We start from the raw sequence: 20,675 nt of genomic DNA on the forward strand, positions 1-20,675 counted from the left end.
GCTCAAATGCGAGTACCATTAACCAAAAGAGATGCCCTCGGGTTAGAATATAAAGACTCGATTGCACTAAGATAAAACCCCCCCAATCCCACATGTTCAAGGGTGGGAAACAAGAAGGACCAATTGTTAAAATGAAAATTATAAGGACTTTAGAGGACATCATGGCATTTTGATAGATGCGACGTCCGAATTTGTCCATAGTTTTCCCTTTAACGATGACTTCACAAGCAGGGATTGGTGAGATAACTGAGTTGTCAAATCCTTTGCAATGGAGAGTTTTATATCGAGTCCAATTTGCCTGGAACAGCTGGAATGGTATAAGGAGTCTCTAGGCATCTGGCAAAAGTCTGAGAAAAGCTTGTGAAAAGGAAGCTTGAGTGACTCTGCCGGAGGTTGAGGAAGATGCATGACTTCAAGATACTCCTTGAAGATGCATGACTTCAAGATACTCCTTAGAGTATTTGGAACCAGCATCTAATTGAAGATCCAAGTCAACAGCCATCTGACGAAGAAAAGATGGAAAAGATAGCTGAACCGCCAATGCTTTGCCTTGAAAAAGACTCGAGGTCGTCGAGGCAGTCTGGGTCAAAGATGATTGAAACTGCTGAATCCTCGAGGTGTGGAACTGGAGACCTCGAAAGAGGAGTCAGCGGTCTAATCGAAGTAGGAGTAGATCGAGGACACTCTTTAGAAGAACTATGCCTCGATCGTCGATGAGAATGGTGCTTGGAAGCAGATCTCGAAGATCTCGCCTCGGAGACAGAAGCAGCAGATGCTACCAAAGAATGGATAGGACTGGAGGCTGTAGATCGAAGCTCCAGAGGCTTGATGGAGGAACCTCAATGCACTCCCAAAGACTCTGCTCCTTGTATAGAGTGTGAGGATTCCTGCCGAGGCAATTGCAAAGATTCTGCTCCTTGCTTCACGTGCTTAGATGACAGACCAGACACTCGCAGAGACTCTGCTCCCTGCAAAGAGTGTGCAAGCTCAGACTGAGGCAAAAGAAGCGACTCGACCTTGCGGGAGTCTGCAGAATGCCCAGGCTGGATGAGAGGAAGAAGCTTCGGTCCCATATTAGTAAGGAACTGAATGAATTGCTTCTCCAACATGGTCTGGAAAGAAGCCGGCAAGGATGGATCTGCGTTTGAAACCGGACCACCTGCTTTGGCTGGAGGTTCCACCGAGGCAGTGTAAATGTGCTTTGACTTGGAAGTCTTAGGCACTTTGAGCACCACCGCTGGAACTTTCTGCTGAGCTATCTGACCTGAGGTAACAGGGGAAGGTACAGCAGATGTCGTCGAAGAAAGAGCCGCTGCAAATGATGAAGGTCTGATGAGTCTCGAGGTGGAAGCAGTAGAAGCAGGAGGAGTCTCGGTTGAAGGTGAGGCCGAGGTCGCCTTCAAAGTCGAGGGATCGGAGGAAGAATCTATCCCGAAAAGCTTCTCCACCAAAAGACGACGACATTTAAGAGCTCGAGGTTGAAGAGTAGCAAAGCGCTCGCACGACTTCGGTTGATGTTCCGGCCCAAGACACTTGAGGCACCGACGGTGTGGGTCTGTAAGGGAAATCGCACACTGACACTGGCTACACTTCTTGAAGCCCGTTACAGGCTGAGACATAGAAGGAAAAACGGCCGCCGCAAAATCAAAGCCCTTGGGCTGTGGCCGAGCAGCCTGCCCCGGCAATCGGATGGAAGATTGAAAAATTATTATTATTTTTTTTTTAAAATTAGAAATAAAAGAAATAAAGAACAGCGATTTGTGAAGAAAAAAATACAAACTGCAGTTCAGAGAAAGCACGAAGTAACGAAGTTAAACGCAGAGAATCAAAAACGGACTTCTCGGCTCCGTGGAAAACTGAGAACCAAGGAGATGCGCCCTATGCTGGGCGGGAAGGCACTCGCGCATGCGGTTGACTCTAAACTTCTAGTTTCTTCAAGCAAGTCTGCTTGTGAGCTTCCGCATCCGGGCTCCGCTGATGACGTCACCCATATGTGAGAATAGCCTGCCTGCTTGTCCTGGGATAATGGCAGGAATTCAACCATCTCTGCTTAGTCATCCCAGAGGAGGCGGCACCAATGCAGAATACAATGCAAACTGCCTCCCTGTTCTTACTTGCAGACTACTGACAAACAGTAGCATCCCACTGCCACAAGGACAGGGTCAGTGAGGTCTCCATCAACGCGTCCAAGGTCCTTCCCACCAAATACTCGCACGACCGCTTGAACCCAGCAGCTGCCGTGACATACAAACCGAGGCAATTCCCTCTTCCCCAAAGGATGGACGTAGAAGAGCCTCCACTGATGCCATCAAGGTCCCAAGCATGCTGAGGAGAGTCCAGCAAATGGCAATGCACTCTGCGAGGGCTTCCAATCAAAAGCTTTGCTCAAGTGCTCCAATGCAAGAGACACATTGTGGAGAGAGGAGGCAACCTCTGATTTGACCTGTAGCACCAACTCTTAAATAAATAAAACAAAATAAATTCTGAAATACTCACTGTGATGATCACATACACACTGATTGTTCGACACAATGAGTAAACAGTGGTTGCAGACACAGCCACCGTTTTACTCACCAATCTGCCCCCATCCCAGCATTCTCTCTGGGTTTACCACCATATCCTTTTTTTTTTTTTTAATGAGAGGAGAAATACAGGAGTGCAGGACTAATCAATATGGGCCTCTAGGGGATGGGCAGGGAACTGGCACCACCAGCTATGCCCTTGAAAATACACCCAAGCAGCTTAATACCAATGCTCAACTGAGACAGCAAAGCCACAACAGGAGCCAAGCGAGGCCGGACCCAGCAGTTGCTTCCAGTCCACGCCAAGCAGGAGAGACAATCCCTCCGCTTGCAGGGATATTGAAGTACCCACTGGTACTTCAATATCCCTGCACACACACACACTTCCCTGTGCAGCAGCAGCATTTCCCATCCACCCCCCACACACACTACCCTGTGCAGCAGCAGAATTTCCCGGCTTTCCCTGTGCAGCAGCAGCATTTCCCCCACCACACACTACCCTGTGCAGCAGCAGCATTTCCCGGCCTTCCCTGTGCAGCAGCAGCAGCATTTCCCAGCCTTCCCTGTGCAGCAGCAGCAGCATTTCCCAGCCTTCCCTGTGCAGCAGCAGCAGCATTTCCCAGCCTTCCCTGTGCAGCAGCAGCAGCAGCATTTCCCAGCCTTCCCTGTGCAGCAGCAGCAGCATTTCCCAGCCTTCCCTGTGCAGCAGCAGCAGCATTTCCCAGCCTTCCCTGTGCAGCAGCAGCAGCATTTCCCAGCCTTCCCTGTGCAGCAGCAGCATTTCCCAGCCTTCCCTGTGCAGCAGCAGCATTTCCCAGCCTTCCCTGTGCAGCAGCAGCATTCCCCCCACACACTTCCCTGTGCAGCAGCAGCAGCATTTCCCACATTTCCCTGTGCTGCAGCAGCATTTCCCGGCCTTCCCTGTGCAGCAACAGCAGCATTTCCCCTCCCACACACACACACACTTCCTTGTGCAGCAGCAGCAGCATTTCCCAGCCTTCCCTGTGCAGCAGCAGCATTTCCACCATCCCTTCCCAGCTGCCGCATTTAAATTCAGTGAAAAGCGCTGCACCGTGCTACCGCTTGCTTCGGCATCTTCTATATGCAGGCCATTGCATATATGGCAAAGCTCAACTTTGTGCTCTCTCTCTGCCTGCTGGTAAAATAGACGCAACCGCTCATCTGGATTCATCTGCTGCTGCTAAGGAAGATCACCAATCATTTTAGTAGCCTTCCTCTGGAGCAACTCCATCCTGTTTATATCTTTTTGAAGGTGTGGTCTCCAGAATTGTACACAATATTCTAAATGAACTTAAGAACATAAGAATTGCCACTGCTGGGTCAGACCAGTGGTCCATCGTGCCCAGCAGTCCGCTCACGTGGCAGCCCTAAGGTCAAAGACCAGTGCCCTAACTGAGACTAGCCTTACCTTCGTACGTTCTGGTTCAGCAGGAACTTGTCTAACTTTGTCTTGAATCCCTGGAGGATGTTTTCCCCTATAACAGCCTCCGGAAGAGCGTTCCAGTTTTCTACCATTCTCTGGGTGAAGAGGAACTTCCTTACGTTTGTATGGCATCTACCCCCTTTTAACTTTAGAGAGTGCCCTCTCATTCTCTCTACCTTGGAAAGGGTAAACAAACTGCCTATCTCTATTCCCTTCATTATCTTGAATGTTTCGATCATGTCCCCTCTCAATTTCCTCTGTTTGAAGGAGAAGAGGTCCAGTTTCTCTAATCTTTTGCTGTACGGCAGCTCCTCCAACCCCTTAACCATCTTCGTCGCTCTTCTCTAGACCCTTTCGAGTACTACCGTGTCCTTCTTCATGTACGGCGACCAGTGCTGGATGCAGTATTCCAGGTGAGGGCGTATCATGGTCCGGTACAGCGGCATGATAACCTTCTCCGATCCCTTTGTGATTCCCTTCTTAATCATTCCTAGCATTTTGTTCACCCTTTTCGCCGCCACACATTGCGCAGACGGCTTCATTATGTCGACCAGTACTCCCAAGTCTCTTTCCTGGGGGTTCACTCAAAGTACTGCACCGGACATCCTGTATTTGTGTATAAGATTTTTGTTACCAACATGCATCACCTTAAACTTATCCATGTTAAACCTCATTTGTCATATCACAGCCCATTTCTCGAGCATGTTTATGTCACGTTGCAGGTCTTTGCAATCCTCCTGAGTCTTAACTACTCTGAATAACTTTGTATCGTCTGCAAATTTAATCACCTCACTCATCTTACCAATTTCCAGGTCGTTTATAAATATGTTGAATAGCACGGTCCAAGCACTGAACCCTGCAGCACTCCACTTGTGACGCTTTTTCATTCCGAGTATTGTCCATTTACCCCCTACCTGTTTTCTATTCGCCAGCCAGTTTTTAATCCACGTAAGTACTTCACCCTTGATTCCATGGCTCGCAATTTTTCAAAGTAGTCGAAAGACTTCTGAACCTTGGTCGAAAGCCTTCTGAAAATCTAGATATACAATGTCGACCAGAACACCATTGTCTATCTGCCTGTTTACTCCCTCAAAAAAGTGCACCAAGTTCGTCACGCAAGATCATCCTTTGCTGAAGCCGTGCTAGCTGGTCCTCATCAGATTGTGTCCATCAATGATTCGGTCTTTTATTAGCGCCTCTACCATCTTTCCCGGTACCAAGGTCAGACTCACCAGTCTGTAGTTTCTCGGATCTCCCCTCGAACCTTTCTTGAAGATCAGCGTAACATTTGCCACTTTCCAGTCTTCCGGAATCCTTCCCGATTTCATCAACAGATTGGCTATTAGTTGAAGCAATTCAGCTATAGCCCCTTTCAGTTCCTCGATAACCCTCGGATGTATGCCATCCAGTCCAGGGGATTTATCATTTTTAAGCCTATCAATCTGCCTGTATACCTCTTCTAGACTGACCGTCAACCCTGTCAGTTTCCCGTCTTCGTTTCCTGCGTACAGCCTGATGGGTATGTTGTGTATATCCTCTTCAGTAAATACAGATGCAAAAAAAATGTGTTCACTTTGTTGGCAATGGCTTTGTCCTCCTTGACACTCCCTTTATTCCATGGTCATCCAATGGCCCCAGCGCTTCCATCGCGGGTCGTTTCCCCTTAATATATCGAAAGAATGGCTTGAAGTTTTTTGCCTCCTTAGCTATTTTCTCCTTGTAGTCTCTTTTGGCCCCTTACCATCTTATAGCACCTGCTTTGGTGGTGTTTGTGCTTTTTCCAGTTTTTGTCCATTTTTGACATTATCCATTCCTTAAACGAAGTCTTCTTGTCCCCGATTGCTTCCTTCACCGCTACAGTGAGCCACGCCGGTTCCTTGTTCTTTTTCCTCTTGGATCCCTTGTTGATACGCGGTATAGCACAGTTACTTACCGTAACAGGTGTTATCCAGGGACAGCAGGCATATATTCTCACATGTGGGTGATGTCATCTAAGGAGCCCCGATGCGGACAGCATTTCAAGCAAACTTGATTGAAGATTCAAGCTTGCTGGCTGCACCACGCATGTGTGCCTCCTGCTCCACTAGAGGGCACATCCCCTCCTCGTGGTCTTCAGTTCACATATCTAGCAAAGAAGCCAACCCCGGGGAGGTGGGCGGGTTGTGAGAATATATGCCTGCTGTCCCTGGATAACACCTGTTACGGTAAGTAACTGTGCTTTATCCCAGAACAAGCAGGCATGATATTCTCACATGTGGGTGACCTCCAAGCTAACTGATAAGGGATGGAGGGAGGTTGGCAATTTAAGAAAATAGGTTACGTAAGACCGATTGGCCAAACCGGCCATCGCTCCTGGACAGTGTATCCAGGCAGTAGTGTGAGGTGAAAGTATGAACCAAAGACCACGTGGCAGCCTTGCAGATATCCTCGATAGGCGTGGATCTGAGGAAAGCTATCGAAGCTGCCATCGCTCGGACCTTATGTCCCGTAACTCAACCGTGCAGCGCGAGACCAGCCTGAGAGTAGCAGAAGGAAATACAAGCAGCTAACCAGTTGGACAGGGTGCGCTTGGAAACTGGGTGCCCCAACCTGTTAGGGTCGAAGGACAAAAACAACTGGGGGGCCGTCCAATGAGACTGGGTGCGTTGGAGGTAGAAAGCCAACGCCCGCTTGCAGTCGAGAGTGTGAAGCGCCACCTCTCCGGGATGAGAGTGGGGCTTGGGGAAGAACACAGGTAGGACAATGGACTGGTTCAGATGAAAATCAGACACCACCTTAGGCAAAAACTTAGGGTGAGTGCGGAGGACCACCTTGTCATGGGGGAATACCATGAAAGGTGGGTCCGCCACCAAGGCCTGCAGCTCACTAACCCTCCGAGCAGAAGTGAGGGCAAATAGGAAGATCACTTTCCAAGTGAGAAACTTAAGATGACACTTATCCATAGGCTCAAATGGAGGTTTCATCAGTTGAGCTAGAATCACATTGAGATCCCAAACCACCGGAGGCGGTTTGAGGGGAGGATGAACATTCAGGAGCCCCTTCATGAAACAGGAAACTAAGGGATGGAGTGAAAGAGCCTTCCCTTCCAGGGGCTGATGAAAGGCAGCGTGGCGCTGAGATGGACTCGAATGGAATTGGTCTTCAGGCCAGAGTGAGATAAATGGAGTAAATACTCCAGAACAAAGGACACAGGGACCGACACCGGGACCTGGCGGTGAGAGGAGCACCAGGACGAGAATCTAGTCCACTTCTGAGAATAGCAGAGTCTAGTCAAGACCTTCCGAGAGGCCTCCAACACTTCCCTGACCGACTGAGATACAGGGAAGGAAGTCAAGGGGAAAGAAATCAAGCAGTCAGATGAAGAGACTGAAGATTGGGATGTAACAGTGAACCCCGACTCTGAGATAGTAGAGAGGGAAAGACAGGCAGAAGTAGAGGTTCCCTGACACTGAGTTGAAGTAGCAGGGAGAACCAAGGCTGGCGGGGCCATCGAGGAGCGATCAGGATCAGAGTGGCCCTCAGAGATTTTAGATGGACCAGCGTCCTCGGAATCAGAGGAAACGGCGGGAACGCATAGAGGAACTTTCCCTCCCAATCTAGGAGGAAGGCATCGGCCTCGAGACGGTCCGGGGAGTATATCCTTGAACAGAAGAGAAGCAGTTTTTGATTGTCGGGGAGGCGAACAGGTCTATCTGGGGAGTCCCCCACGTGTCAAACACCTGTCGCAGCACCTGAGAGTGCAGGGACCACTCGTGAGGCTGGAGGAGGCGGCTGAGCCTGTCCGCCAGGCAGTTTTGTTCCCCTTGGATGTAAACCGCTCGAAGGGAGATGTTTTGGGAGACCGCCCACTCCCAGAGCCGTAAGGCCTCCTGGCAGAGGGGCCAAGACCCCGTCCCTCCTTGCTTGTTTACGTAGTACATCGCCACCTGGTTGTCCGTGCGGATGAGAACCACCCGGTCGTGAAGCAGATGCTGAAAAGCCACCGCGGTGAGGTAAATGGCCCGAAGCTCCAGCACGTTGATGTGGCAGTGACGGTCCTCTGTGGTCCTTAGGCCTTGCGTGTGTAGACCGTCTACATGAGCCCCCCAAGCGTACTCCGACGAGTCCGTGGTTAGGACCTTGTGGTGTGGCGGGGCGAGAAAGAGCAAACCCTTGGAAAGATTCGAAGAGTCGGCCCACCAACGGAGCGATCTTTGCAAGGAAGGAGTCACTGTCACGTGGCGGTAGATCGGGTCCCGATCCTGTCGCTATTGTGATGCCAAGGTCCACTGTGGTAACCGCAGATGGAGGCGGGCAAGCGGGGTAACATGGACTGTGGAGGCCATATGGCAGAGGAGCGTCATTATCTGTCGTGCCAAGACGGTAGTCGATCTCGAGACTTGTCCGCTCAGATTTACCAACGCCTCCCGACGCTGAGGAGGGAGGAAGGAATGCAGACGGACCGTGTCCAGCACGGCTCCGATGAATTGTAAGGACTGAGAGGGGCATAGCTGGGATTTTGGGAAGTTTATCTCGAACCCCAGACACTGAAGCGCAGTAATAGTCTGTTGGGTCGCTGAGATAACCCCCTCCCTGGTCGAGGCTTTGATCAACCAATCGTCCAGGTAGGGGAATACCTGCTGACCCTGGGAGCGCAAGGTAGCCGCGACTACTACGAGGCACTTCGTGAAGATTCGGGGGGACGAGGACAGGCCGAAGGGGAGGACCCGATATTGCAGGTGGAGGTCCCCCACCTGAAAGCGCAGGAACCTGCGGCAAGCAGGGTGCACCGGAACATGGGTGTAGGCTTCCTTCAGATCGAGGGAGCAGAGCCAATCGCCTTCGCTGATTAAGGGGTAAAGGATCGGAAGGGAAAGCATCCAAAACTTTTCCCGTACCAGAAACTTGTTCAGGCGCCTTAAGTTCAGGATCGGGCGCAGGTCTCCCGTCTTCTTCGGTACCAGGAAGTAGCGGGAGTAAAATCCTTGGCCCCTTTGATTTTGGGGGACCGGCTCCACCGCCCGCAGGCGGAGGAGGTCCTGTGCCTCGGAGAGGAGGAGGGGCAACTGCGCTCGGTTTGGAGGACACGCACTCGGTGGGCTGTCGGGGGGTACCTCCCGAAAGTTGAGCGAGTACCCTGATGAGATCACGCCAAGGACCCATGAGTCCGACGTGATGGCTTTCCAGTGAGAGTAGTAGGCTTGAAGGCGGCCCCCGATGGGGAGGGGGCTTGGTGGAGGTGCGGAGGGGGCCCGCGCCCGTCCGCTCATTCCGTCAAAAGGACGGAGATGGCTTCGCCGACGCCGTGGGCTGTGACTTTGGTGGAGCCCTAGAGTGAGCCTGGGGGCGTCGCGGCGGTGGTCTTGAAAAGGCCGGTGTGGACTTCTGGGGGTAGCATCGAGGTAATCCCCGGAAGGGGCGAGAGGTCTGTGGTTTAGGCTTCTGTCGGACAAGAGACGCGAATGAGCGTTCGTGTTCAGACAGCCGTTTCGTAGCAGCTTCGATGGCGTCGTCAAAGAGTTCCTTCCAGACGCAGGGGAGGTTGGCTAGTCGATCTTGCAGGTTGGGGTCCATATCGACGAGTCGTAGCCATGCCAGCCGGCGCATGGCCACCGCGAAGGCTGCGACCCTGGAAGATAGTTCGAAGCCATCGTAAGCGGCGTGGAACAAGTGTAGCCTGAGGTTGGAAAAATCCTCGAGGAGGAGGCTGAACTCTGTCTGGCGAGGGGTGGGTAAGCTCTCCGAGAAGGAGGCGAGCCGCCCAATGAGGTGCTTCAGGTAGGAGGAAAAAGTGAAGGTGTAGTTCAGGACTCTGGCGGTCATCATAAGAGTCCTGGTACAACCGGCGTCCGAATTTGTCCAGTGTCCGGCCTTTGCGTCCAGGGGCGACCGCCGCGGACACCCTCGAGGGGTGAGCTTTTTTTAGAGATGATTCCACCAGCAGGGATTGGTGGGACAGCTGTGGTTGCTCAAACCCCGGGTGAGGTACCGTCCGGTACTTAGACTCCATTTTGGATGGGACCGCCGTCACCATGTAAGGAGTCTCGAGGTTCCTGATAAGGGTCTGCCCGAGTACCGGGTTCAGTGGTAGCCGGAGGGACTCTCGGGGCGGGGAAGGCATATCCAGCTCCGCCAGGTATTCCTTGGAGTACCTTGAGTCAGATTGTAGGTCCAAGTCAAGGGCATGACCCATGTCCTGGACAAACCTCGTGAAGGATGGTCGATGGGGTCCCGTGGCCCCTTGCGGGGACGGTGACCGAGACCGCCGTTTGGCTGAGAATGAAGGAGAAGCCTCCCTCGAATAGCGGGGCTCTCGCTCGGATCCTCGGTCCGATACCGGAGACGCGCTGTGAAAGCGCTCCGGGGTCGAGGACCTGCGTCGTCTAGAGGAGCCCCTCGGGGACGACGCCGGGGTTCTGGGGACCGACCGGTGCCTGGTTGGGGATCCCTCCCCGAACTCCCTCGGCGAAAGCCTAGGGCCTCGGGCCAGAGCTCCGGACCGAGGGGGAGTCAATAGGAGCTGTGGGTTGGTAAGAGACAGCTCGGTGACCCTTAGCGCCCTCCGATCGAGTCGAGGGGGTGCGCCCTCGTACCGGAGGGGAACTCCGGGCTTTCTTAGAGAGGGGTCTCGATTTTCGTTTTGAATGCCTCGAATGCTTCGGGGAGGAATCCGATGAAGAGGAGAGGCGATGAGAACGGCGCGGTTTTCCTCGAGGGGTCTCGGCGCGTTGCTCAGGCTGGTCCGGCGCATTCGAGGTCGAGGTCGGTTGAAGGTGAGCCATGGCAGCGGATAGCTCCGTTGTAATCATCGCTCGGAGCAGGTCCTGGAATACTGGCACGGACAGCATCGATGGCATGTCCAAGGCCGCTGTGCTCTCCACCGGGGGTGATCTCGCTTCGGAGCATTCCCGAGGGGTGGAGGCACGTCCCGAGGTCTTCGGAGTTTTTACCGGGGCCGTGGGTAAGGAGTTTCCACTCTGTGCGGCCATTGTCCCCGAGGTTGGCTTCTTTGACGATGTGGAATCTGAGGAAGGAAGAGGGGACTTACCCGGGGCAGAGGACTTATGAGAGCTCGAGGTCTTCGAAGTCGAGTCCCGAGGCGGGGCCGATGTACTCGAGGCCGAGATCGAGGCCGGGGCCGATCTCGAGGCCGAGGGTTGATCGGTAGCAAATAGCTCTGCCATGCGGGCCCGGCGGAGCGCCCGCTGTTGAAAAGTTGCACACCGGGGGCAAGTTTCCGTTGGATGGTCAGCCCCCAGACAAAGGATGCACCAGCGATCCGGGTCTGTGAGAGATAAAAGACGCTCGCACCCGGTGCACTTTTTAAAGCCCGTAATGGGCCGGGACATCCAGGCGGCCGCAGCCAATCAGGCTTCGCGGTTGCGGCGATCCGGGAGCCCCCGGATCGCAAGAAAAAGTCTTCCCCGCTGTCTTCCTGCATGGTATCCTCTAGGTATACCAGTTCCCAAACCATTGACTCTCGGTCAACTGTCGGCTTTCCCCTTCTTCCTAGTTTAAAAACTTCTCAATTTCTCTCTTGATGTTGCTTGCAAGTAGCCTCGTTCCATCTCCGCTGAGGTGGAGTCCATCCTTCCTGAATAACTTGCTCTTCCCCCCGTTGTCCAGTTGCATACAAAGTGGAATCCTTGTTCCTCACACTAGCGCCTCATCCATGCGTTGACTGTTTGCAGCTCCATCTGCCTCTTCTCATCAGCCCTGAGTACCGGCAGGATCTCTGAGAACGCTACCCTCGGCGCTCTGGTCTTCAGCTTCCTTCCTAGCATCCAGAACTGGACCTTCAGTACTTCCCTGCTGTAGTTCCTGTTGCTCACGTTGTTTGTCCCCACATGGATCACCCCGCCGTATCTTCCTCTTCCACGCTGTCGATGTGACTCACTAGATCTTCCATCTTGGCTCCCAGTAGGCAGGTCACCAGCCGATCCTGTCTTCCTCCTGCTATGTGGCTGTCAACTTATCTGATGATGAAGTCCCCCCACAACGATCACTGTCCTCTCTTGTCTCTCCAGCGTAGGTCTGTGAACCTGGTATATGTCCATCTCTCCAGCCATAGGTCCATGTCCTCTGTGCACTTCCATCTTCTCTCAACCTGGTGTTGGCTTGCACCGAACTCGTCTTCCTATGGGTTCCCTTCGCTGTTTCCAGGTGTCGCTGTTGTGTCATCCATTTCTTCCTTGTGGTTGTCCTCAAGGTTGTCCTCACTCACTGTAGGTGTATCTTGGCAGTTCCACTATTGCTGGTGATTTTCCATGGCCTCCCTGTATGCCTCATCGATGAACTTCTCTAACTCCCGGACTTCTTCCTCAATGGTTTCCTCTGTCTTGAAGTTTTCTGCCTCTCTGTTCACCTCCACTGCTAGAAGTGCTTCTAGTTCCAGTATTCTGCTTTCCAGGAATTTAACTTGTTTCTTCAGGTCCTCCAGTTCCTCGCATCGAGTGCATACATAAGACCGCCTCCCAGAGGGGAGGTAGTCATATATATGGCAAACGGTGCAGAAAACTGGGTAGCTCAACATCCTGCTTCTGTCTGCTGCTTCCATTGCTGTCCACTTGCCGGTCTGCAGTCTGAAATGGCTTCTCCCTGGTTCCTTATGTAGCGTTCTTGGTGTTACTGCGAGGTCCCTCACCCTGCTAGCCTCGTTTCCTTGTGTGTCCTCTATGTCTGCTGTGGTTGCTTTCTGCTCTTCTTGTTGCGAGTCGTCCCTTCTTAAGGCCCTTCGCAAAGACGCTCTCGCTAGGGCGAGCGCCTTTAATGCGTGCCGTTAGCCCCTCCCCTTTTAAAGCAGAGCTCCGGATCCAAGTTCTTCTGACGGAAGGGTGGGCGGAGCTACCTCTCGCCACTGCCCCTCACTCTCCTGTGCCTCTGTCCCCTCTTCTGTACTTCTCTCCTGCCTCCCGACTCTCTCCTGCTGCTTGCTCTGCTCTCAGGGCACACTAGATTAAATTGCCATTGGCCCCTCCCCTTTTAAAGCAGTTACTTACTGTAACAGGTGTATCCAGGGACAGCAGGCAGATATTCTCACATATGGGTGACATCATCAACGGAACCCGGATGTAGAAGCCTCGCAAGCAGACTTTTAAAGCAGAGCTCCGGATCAGAGTTCTTCTGACATCAGAGGAGTGGACAGAGCTACCTCTCGCCGCTGCCCCTCATTCTCCTCTGCCTCTGTCCCCTCCTCTTCTCTACTGCCACTTGCCCTGCATCAATACCTCCTACTACCTATGCACCCTTGCATTTCTCTAGCTTTTGCCGTTGTCTTTTTAACCTATTTGGTGACCTTTAGATCATCACATACTATCACACCCAAGTCCCGCTCCTCTTTCGTGCACAAAGTTCTTCACCTCCTAAATTGTACTGTTCCCTAAGGTTTTTGCAGCCCAAATGCATGACCTTGCATTTCTTAGCATTAAATCTTAGCTGCCAAATTTCAGACCATTCTTCAAGCTTCATTAGATCCTTCTGCATGTTATCCACACTAATGAATGACATGGGGAAAAAATCTGTCCCCGTCCGCACGAGCTTGGTACCCGGCCTGTCTCTGCAAACCATCTGCATTAGTGCTGCCCGATTCAGGGAAATATTTTTCGATTTCATTCGGCCTATTGAATTGATTTTTCAATTCGATTCACTTTTCCTACCCAATAGGGCATCTTTTTTTCAAACGTCCTGGCTTTGGTTAGCCTCTTTACCCACTAGAAGCTCCATGCAGGAGCTATAGTGTAAACAAAACAAAAAAAAGATTTTTCTCCTCTGTTAGGTCCATGCATGTCTCCCTCTCCTCCACTAAATGCAGGATATCTCCCTCTCATTCCTATTTCTGTTGCCTCTCTCCCTTCCTCTTCTTCATCCCACCAATTCTCTCCCCCCCCCCCCGTGTGCAGCAGCTTTCCATCCCTCCTATCCCAGTGCTGCAGCTTTTCATCCCTTCCTCCCATCCCCCTGCAGCAGCTTTCCATCTCACCCTCCCTCCAGGCCGCACCCCACCCCCCTTCGGGCCTCCTAAAGTAGCAGCAGCAGTGGCCAGGCTTGGCAGCACGATAAACAGGCTTCTTACGGCCTGCCCACCAGGAGCTTCCCTCTGCTGTGTCATTATGTCATTAGTCAGGCGAGGCAGAAACAGAAGTGCACATTAGCGGGTAGGGAGGTGGTAGCACTGAAGTGCCAGTCAGGCGGGTCAGGCACAGAAGTGCTGGTTAGTTGGGGGGATGTAATCTTCTGAGAAACAGAGAGAATGAGGGATGGAGGAAGCAAGAAAGATCAAGACTCAAATATAAACCAAGATCCCCAATTTTTTGGCCCAAAAATCTTGGTTTATATTGAGGAGTGCATAATAAGAAAGGCGAGCAAACCTTTCTAGGTTGGACAGTGTGCAAGGAGCAATGTGTTGGCATATGCAAACATATTAAAGGAGAACGTAGATATTTTCATATGCAAGAATAGATGCAATCAGCAAATGGCTCGAAAATTGTGAATGGGCAACAAGGGTGAGTAAACACCAAAAAGTCCAAAAGGACAGAGAACCCAGGAGTATAAAACAGTACAAAAGGAAGTGGGAACCATCAATGAGCACTCCACTGAAGAACACTAATGTAAAACCAACTTGTTTATTTCATAAAAGGACACAAGCAGAAGCTGTGGACCCGACACAGCACTGTGTTTCAGTGTCTGAGGAACGCCTGCATCAGGGGTCACTCGGTCCAACTTGCCAGAGTAACCAAAATCACTGAAAAGCTATAGAAGCATTTTCAACAAGGGTGAGAAACAGAACCAATATAAAAATGTGAATCTGGCTGAATCAGTAATAAAACTCAGGTAATAAATTTGAATTAGAAATACATGTAGTTGAAATCTATAGAGGTAAAGTTTAAGACTGTTTTACCTAAAAGACTGTCTGCTCCCCCTTATTTCCTATTTTAGCCCTGGAATGTGAGCCAAGACTCAATTTCTTGACTTTGCCTTTTATCTTTTCCCTCTTTGCTAGTATAATGTATTTAGTTAGATTTAAGAGTTAAAGAATCCTTTTGATATTTTCTTTTTATAGGTATATAGAATTATATTGTGTGTGGTTGTGTTGGGATCCCAAGAATGAGTGCTTGTAAGTGTGTGAATTTAGAAATATTATGGGTAACATTTAGACGGTATTATAAAGAATATATGGTTTGTTCAACTTTTAGAATGGACTGTGAAAAAAAAACCCTCTCTCTGTATGCATATTTGGGTTGCGCGATTTCTTTGCCTGTGTATTTCAGATATATTGCATATGAGGACATGCAGGCTTTGTCTGTAAAAGCATGTTTTCAGTAATAGCCCTGTAACCTTTTCCTGCCTTCTACCATGTATCATATAGAACAAGTCATACAGGATGCCTTATATAGAATGCAACTGCTTTGATCAAATGTGCAACGCTAAGAGAATGTCAGCTAATTAACATATTATATAAAAAGGTCAAATTTTGAATACGCTGAGAACTCTGCACAGGAGAATGTGATTTGAAGCTGTAAGACCACCTTATACAAATTATATGGGAACTTTATGGAAAGGCTGCATATGTAATTAATTGGTTTTTAATGAATAGTGAATAAATATTTTTGAATTGAAAATGCATATATTTGTACAAATCTTGATTTGGGGTACCTTTTGTTGGGCAGGGGGCTATAGCCATCCCTCTTTCAATATTTGAGTATATACAGTATTTTACATTTGACCTTACTACTTTTATGCTGTTAACAAATTTGTAAGTTTTTATGTTGAACACTGTACACCATCTTGGGTGAATCTTTATAAAGGTGGTTAACAAATCCAAATAAATAAGCTGTCAACACATCCTTCAAGAATCTTGCTAAACCAACATTTTCTGTTAGGAAGCCGAAATATCACTGTATACATGGGCCAGACAATTTTTTTCTTTTAACTTTCTTTTTGTTACATATTAGTTAGGCCACAGAGTCCAATTAATTCCAATTAATCCATTAATTAAACATAAGAACAGCTTTACTGAGTTAGACCAATGGTTCTAAAATTCAGCTTTACTAAAATAGGAAGATGGATGAAAGCGGCAGGTCCAGTTCCACTAAGATGGACTAAAGCTGGATTCTCTGGCTTAAGTTAAAATGCATTAAATCCAGCACTTGCAGGTCATTTAGGAAAAATTGGTGCTGCTACGGCATAAAACCTCCCAAATTCAACTTTGGGTAGGCAATTTTCAGATAGCCTATTTAATAATAACAGTTTATATACCGCAGGACCGTGAAATTCTATGCGGTTTACAATTATTAGAAATGTTACAGATTAGTAATGTTACAGATTTAAACAACATCCTAAAAAAAAAAATTACTTCCTTCAATAAGATGTGGCATTCTTGCATATATAATAATGCACAAAATGTAAGAAACTTTTGCTAGAGAATTTATAAACGCTTGTATGCAGTTTACCCTTAGATACCAACACAGCAAGGCAAACTCTTTCCATTCCCACTTGCAATCCGTTTTCACAAGCATAGCATAGCTGAGCTGGTGAAAACTAAAAAAAAACGTTTACATTTTCCCCCTTTTATGTCGCGCAAAATTGGTCAGGGTCTCTCTGCTGTTCTTTTACCATATCCCCCAAATTCGATAACATGAAAAGGAGGTCACCCTGCCCTTTCAGTACAATTCCAACGCTAATGTCGCTCAGAATAAGCCTCCCTTTTCCAGCGGCGCCATTAAGGCAGGGAGTGAGGATCGCTTTCGCCTGAAAAGGAGCGCAGCACATAAAAAACAATTAGACTGTATTGTTCAGGGCAGGGCTGAATTATCTCTTTTGCACTTTTACCGTCAACCATGTGCTCACCTAGGACGTAATTCCAATGGGAAAATGAGATACCAACACAGTAAGACAAACTCTTTCCATTCCCACTTGCAATCCGTTTTCACAAGCATAGCTGAGCTCGTGAAACAAAAAAAAAAAAAAAACGTTTACTTCCCCCCCCCCCCCTTTTTAGGTCACACAAAATTACTCAGGGTCTCTCTGTTGTTCTTTTACCATATGCCCCAAATTCGATAAAATTAAAAGGAGGGGGAGAAAAAAAAGGTCACCCTGCTCTTTCGGCAACAATTCAGACGCTCTCAGAATAAGCCTCCCTTTTCCAGCGGCGCCATTAAGCCAGGGAGTGTGGATCGCTTTCGACCGAAAAGGAGCGCCGCGCATAAAAATTTCAGGGTCAAGAGTTAAATTATATCTTTTTGCACTTTTACCGCCAACCATGTGCTCATCTAGGACGTAATTCCACAGGGGAAAAAAAAAAAAAAATTATCCCCCTCCCCAACAAAAGTAACCTAACCTAAGCCTCCAATCAGGAGCTAATTCCACCCCAATCTACCCCGCCAGCCTCGCGCATCTCACCCGGGACCTAAGAGGCACCAATTTGTCGACAGAACGAGGCCAACAGCAGGAGGATTAACCCCCTCCGAATACACCACAGTAAAAAAGCAACAACGCGCGCGGAATGAAAAAAAAAAAAAGGCGGTGACGACACATAAAGGGCAGCCGAGGAAGCGACTGAGCGGCAAACGGCCTCGCACCTTACCTTCTTGAGACCAACGGCCGACATGTCGCAGTCCAGCTCGCGAGACGCCATCGGGCCGCGAGGAGACGCAGCTGACGGCGGAGGGAGCGAATGCGGAGTCCTGCTGCTGCCGCTGCCGCCTTCCCGAGCCTCAACCGTCAGTCTCCTCCTTCCTGCCCGCCTCCGGCCTCTGCCCCTCACCATGGCAACTCGGTTTCACTCTTTTTTTTTTTTGTGGGGTTTTTTTTTTTTTAATTATATATAATCTTTAAAGTAAACTTTCCGTCCGGAACAAGTTGAGGTGGCGATATTTAATTATTAGGAGCGCTGAGTCGAGAGGAGGGGAGGAGCGGGGGGGGGGGAGAAACGTGGAAGTTCAGGAGAGATCCGCCTCTAATACGTCGCCGGGTGCGCTGTGACTCCCCTGGAGTCAGGGCTGTCTAGTTTTGTAAGTATAAAGTCACGTGGGTTGAACGTTCGACCCCCGAAAGCTTTGGTCATTCGAGAAGTAAAGCACGTGAAAAGCGCCTCGATGCGGATGAGCGATGACGCTGGACTCGAGCAAGCTGTACCCATAACAAAGGTAGACAACTGCTCATGGTAGTCACGCTTGTCAACAACAGCAAAAAGTTTTTCTTTGCTACTGAGGACTTAAGAAGAATTCTTAGTTAATTTAATGACGCTGATCTGTAATTGAAATTCAGCCAGCAGGTCTCCTGAGATACAACCTTACTGATTTTTTTTGACAGTTTGCCATATCGGCACAATATTGCCAGTATGAACTGTGTCCCACAGGACATTTCGGGGTCCAGACCTCATTCCCTCCCCCAACTTTTTCTTTCCTTTTCTATGTCTGTCTTTCTCTGATTCCTTGTCCCATTTTTTTGCTTTGTTTCTGGCTTCTTGTCCCCCCCCCTTTCTTTCTTTTTTCCTTCTGGCTCCCTGTCCCCCCCTTCTTTCTTTTTTCCTTCTGGCTCCCTGCCCCCCCTTCTTTCTTTCTTCCTTCCTGCTCTCCCCCATGCCACTGCCGCCAGGGAATAGGCTGCTGCTGCCGCCATCGGGAACAGGCCGAGAACTCCACAGGGCTGACCAACTCTCGCCGCCCGACGTCAATTCTAACGTTGGAAAGGACGTTCCGGGCAGCCAGGCAGCGATTGGCTAGCCAGAACGTCCTCTCGACGTCAGAATTGAGGTCAGGCGGCGAGAGAAGCAGGGAGATCAAAGAGCATGGTGCCGGCCTGTTCCCCGATGGCAGCGGTGAGAAGGGAAGGGAAGCAGTTGGGCACCCCTGCTCTAGACGAGCCGCGAGCCGCACTCTAGGAAGAACAGTGGAGGGTGACCAGCTATGCGGACCGCCCCCCCCCTTGGTACGCCACTGGAGCAGCAGCGTGTCCGGCCAGCTCATTCCATTCAAAGCCGCGGGTGGGGGTTCCTTGCGAGATCCGCACCTGCGTCTGAAGCCTCTCTGATGTTGTGATGTCAGAGAGGCTTCCGATGCAGGAGTGAATAGCGCAAGGAGCCTCCAACCCGTGGCTTTGAACGGAACGAACCGGCCAGACCTGCTGCTGCTCCAAAAGGAAGGGAATGATCCAGTCCAGACCGCGGGCCGCAAATAAAACTTGGAGAGCCACATGTGGCCTGCGGGCCGCGTGTTTGAGACCGCTGGCATACAAGCATTATTTTGGCTTTAAAGTTGGAGACCAAGATAAAGCATGGGCACCTCATGTCAGGGGAAGGCTTGTGGGCCACGTGCCTGGCCTGTCCCGGCTGCAGCAAGGAAGCAGGGAGAAATCGGCAGCGAGGTCAGGCAAGGAGAGAGGAAGTTGGGGGAGGAAATAGAGTGTGTTAGGGGGCAGGCAGGGAGAGAGGAAGAAAAAGTTGGGGGAGGGAATTGAGTGTGTTGGGTGGCAGGGGGCAGGCAGGGAGACAAGAAGAAAAAGTTGGACTCATGGAGGGACAGAGAGCGATGTTGGTTTGGGAATGGAATGAGGTCTGGAGGAGAGGAAGCATGCAGGAGGCAGAAAGAAAGAAATATTGGATGCACAATCAGAAGGGCAGCACGAGTAATACACTTCCATATTTAGTTTCAGGAATCTCACCTTGCACTTTTCCCACATTGTGGGCTTGCTGCTCCTGCCCCATAGTCATTCTGACCGCAGGACCTTCTTTGGACCTGAAAGGTCCATCGGGGAATCCTCTTCCAGGCTCCCAGCTGAACTAGCCTCTCTGTTTGAAAGCTCTGCTTCTCCAGACATGTTTTCTCGCTGTGGGGAGCTGGTTGCCTGTGGCATAGGGAGAGGATCTTGTACTGTGAGGCTCAGTGTGATCTCTAGCCCTGAAGCTTCCATTATGGCGTCACTCTGTGCCGTCGGAACTAGCGGGCGATTCCCCAGCGTCATGGACTCCAACTGAAGACGACTCGAGAACTGATCAATTGTAATAGAAGGGGGATTTTCCGGGCGCCGCAAGGCACCAGCGGCGCTTCTACCCCTTCTCTATGGCATGTATAAGTTATATGCATTACCCAAAAATTAGTAAATGTCCCGTTTTGAGGAAAAAATAAATGGTCACGGTAGCTTTCCATCACCGTGATATCTTGATGAAATCTTTCCCCATGCTCATCACTGACATCACCAAGATTGGGTGGGAAGAAGTTGAGGTGAGAAGGTAAGAAGTGCATTTTAAATTACATTCTGGCACTCATTAGCTGTCAGTATGTTCTCCACAAGCTCAGCATAATTCTCTGATCTGTAATTACCAAGAAAATTCTGAATAACCAGCATGAATGCTTCCCATGCTGCTGATTCAGCTGGGTTTAGCTTCTGTTTGAACGCATCATCAAGGATCAGTTCACGGATTTCGGGGTCCAACAGAAACACCTTCTTTGATTTTTGGCTTCACTTTTCTCAAAACCAAACATACTTCTTAGGTGCTGAAACGCATCACCATTTCTGTCCATCGCCAAAAAACATTTTTCAGCAGACCCTGGAAGAAAGATTTTCTCACGATGTACTAATGGCAGGTGCTTCACATTGTATCTGCCAGGTACGGATTCATCTCGGTTTGGCCATTGTTTCTGCCTATAGTGGTTGCCATCATCATAACTGTTCCAAAGACACAAGAAGCACATGTATTTGGTGGTACCCCAATTGCAGACCCAGGAGTGACA

The 20,675-nt window shown here is 50.0% G+C and overlaps 1 protein-coding gene across 1 annotated transcript in view; it reads right to left on the minus strand.

The window, feature by feature from the left end:
• Nucleotides 1–17,876, minus strand: part of LOC117354435 (zinc finger protein 436-like) — a 124,239-nt gene extending 106,363 nt beyond the window's left edge. Inside the window, exon 1 of the mRNA XM_033931969.1 lies at nucleotides 17,528–17,876. Within this exon, the coding sequence (XP_033787860.1) occupies nucleotides 17,528–17,710 (183 nt within the window). The 5' untranslated portion in view covers nucleotides 17,711–17,876. The remainder of the gene's footprint in view (nucleotides 1–17,527) is intronic.
• Nucleotides 17,877–20,675: the final 2,799 nt, after the last annotated feature.

Source organism: Geotrypetes seraphini, chromosome 2, assembly GCF_902459505.1.
Source record: "Geotrypetes seraphini chromosome 2, aGeoSer1.1, whole genome shotgun sequence".
Taxonomy (NCBI): Eukaryota; Metazoa; Chordata; class Amphibia; order Gymnophiona; family Dermophiidae; genus Geotrypetes; species Geotrypetes seraphini.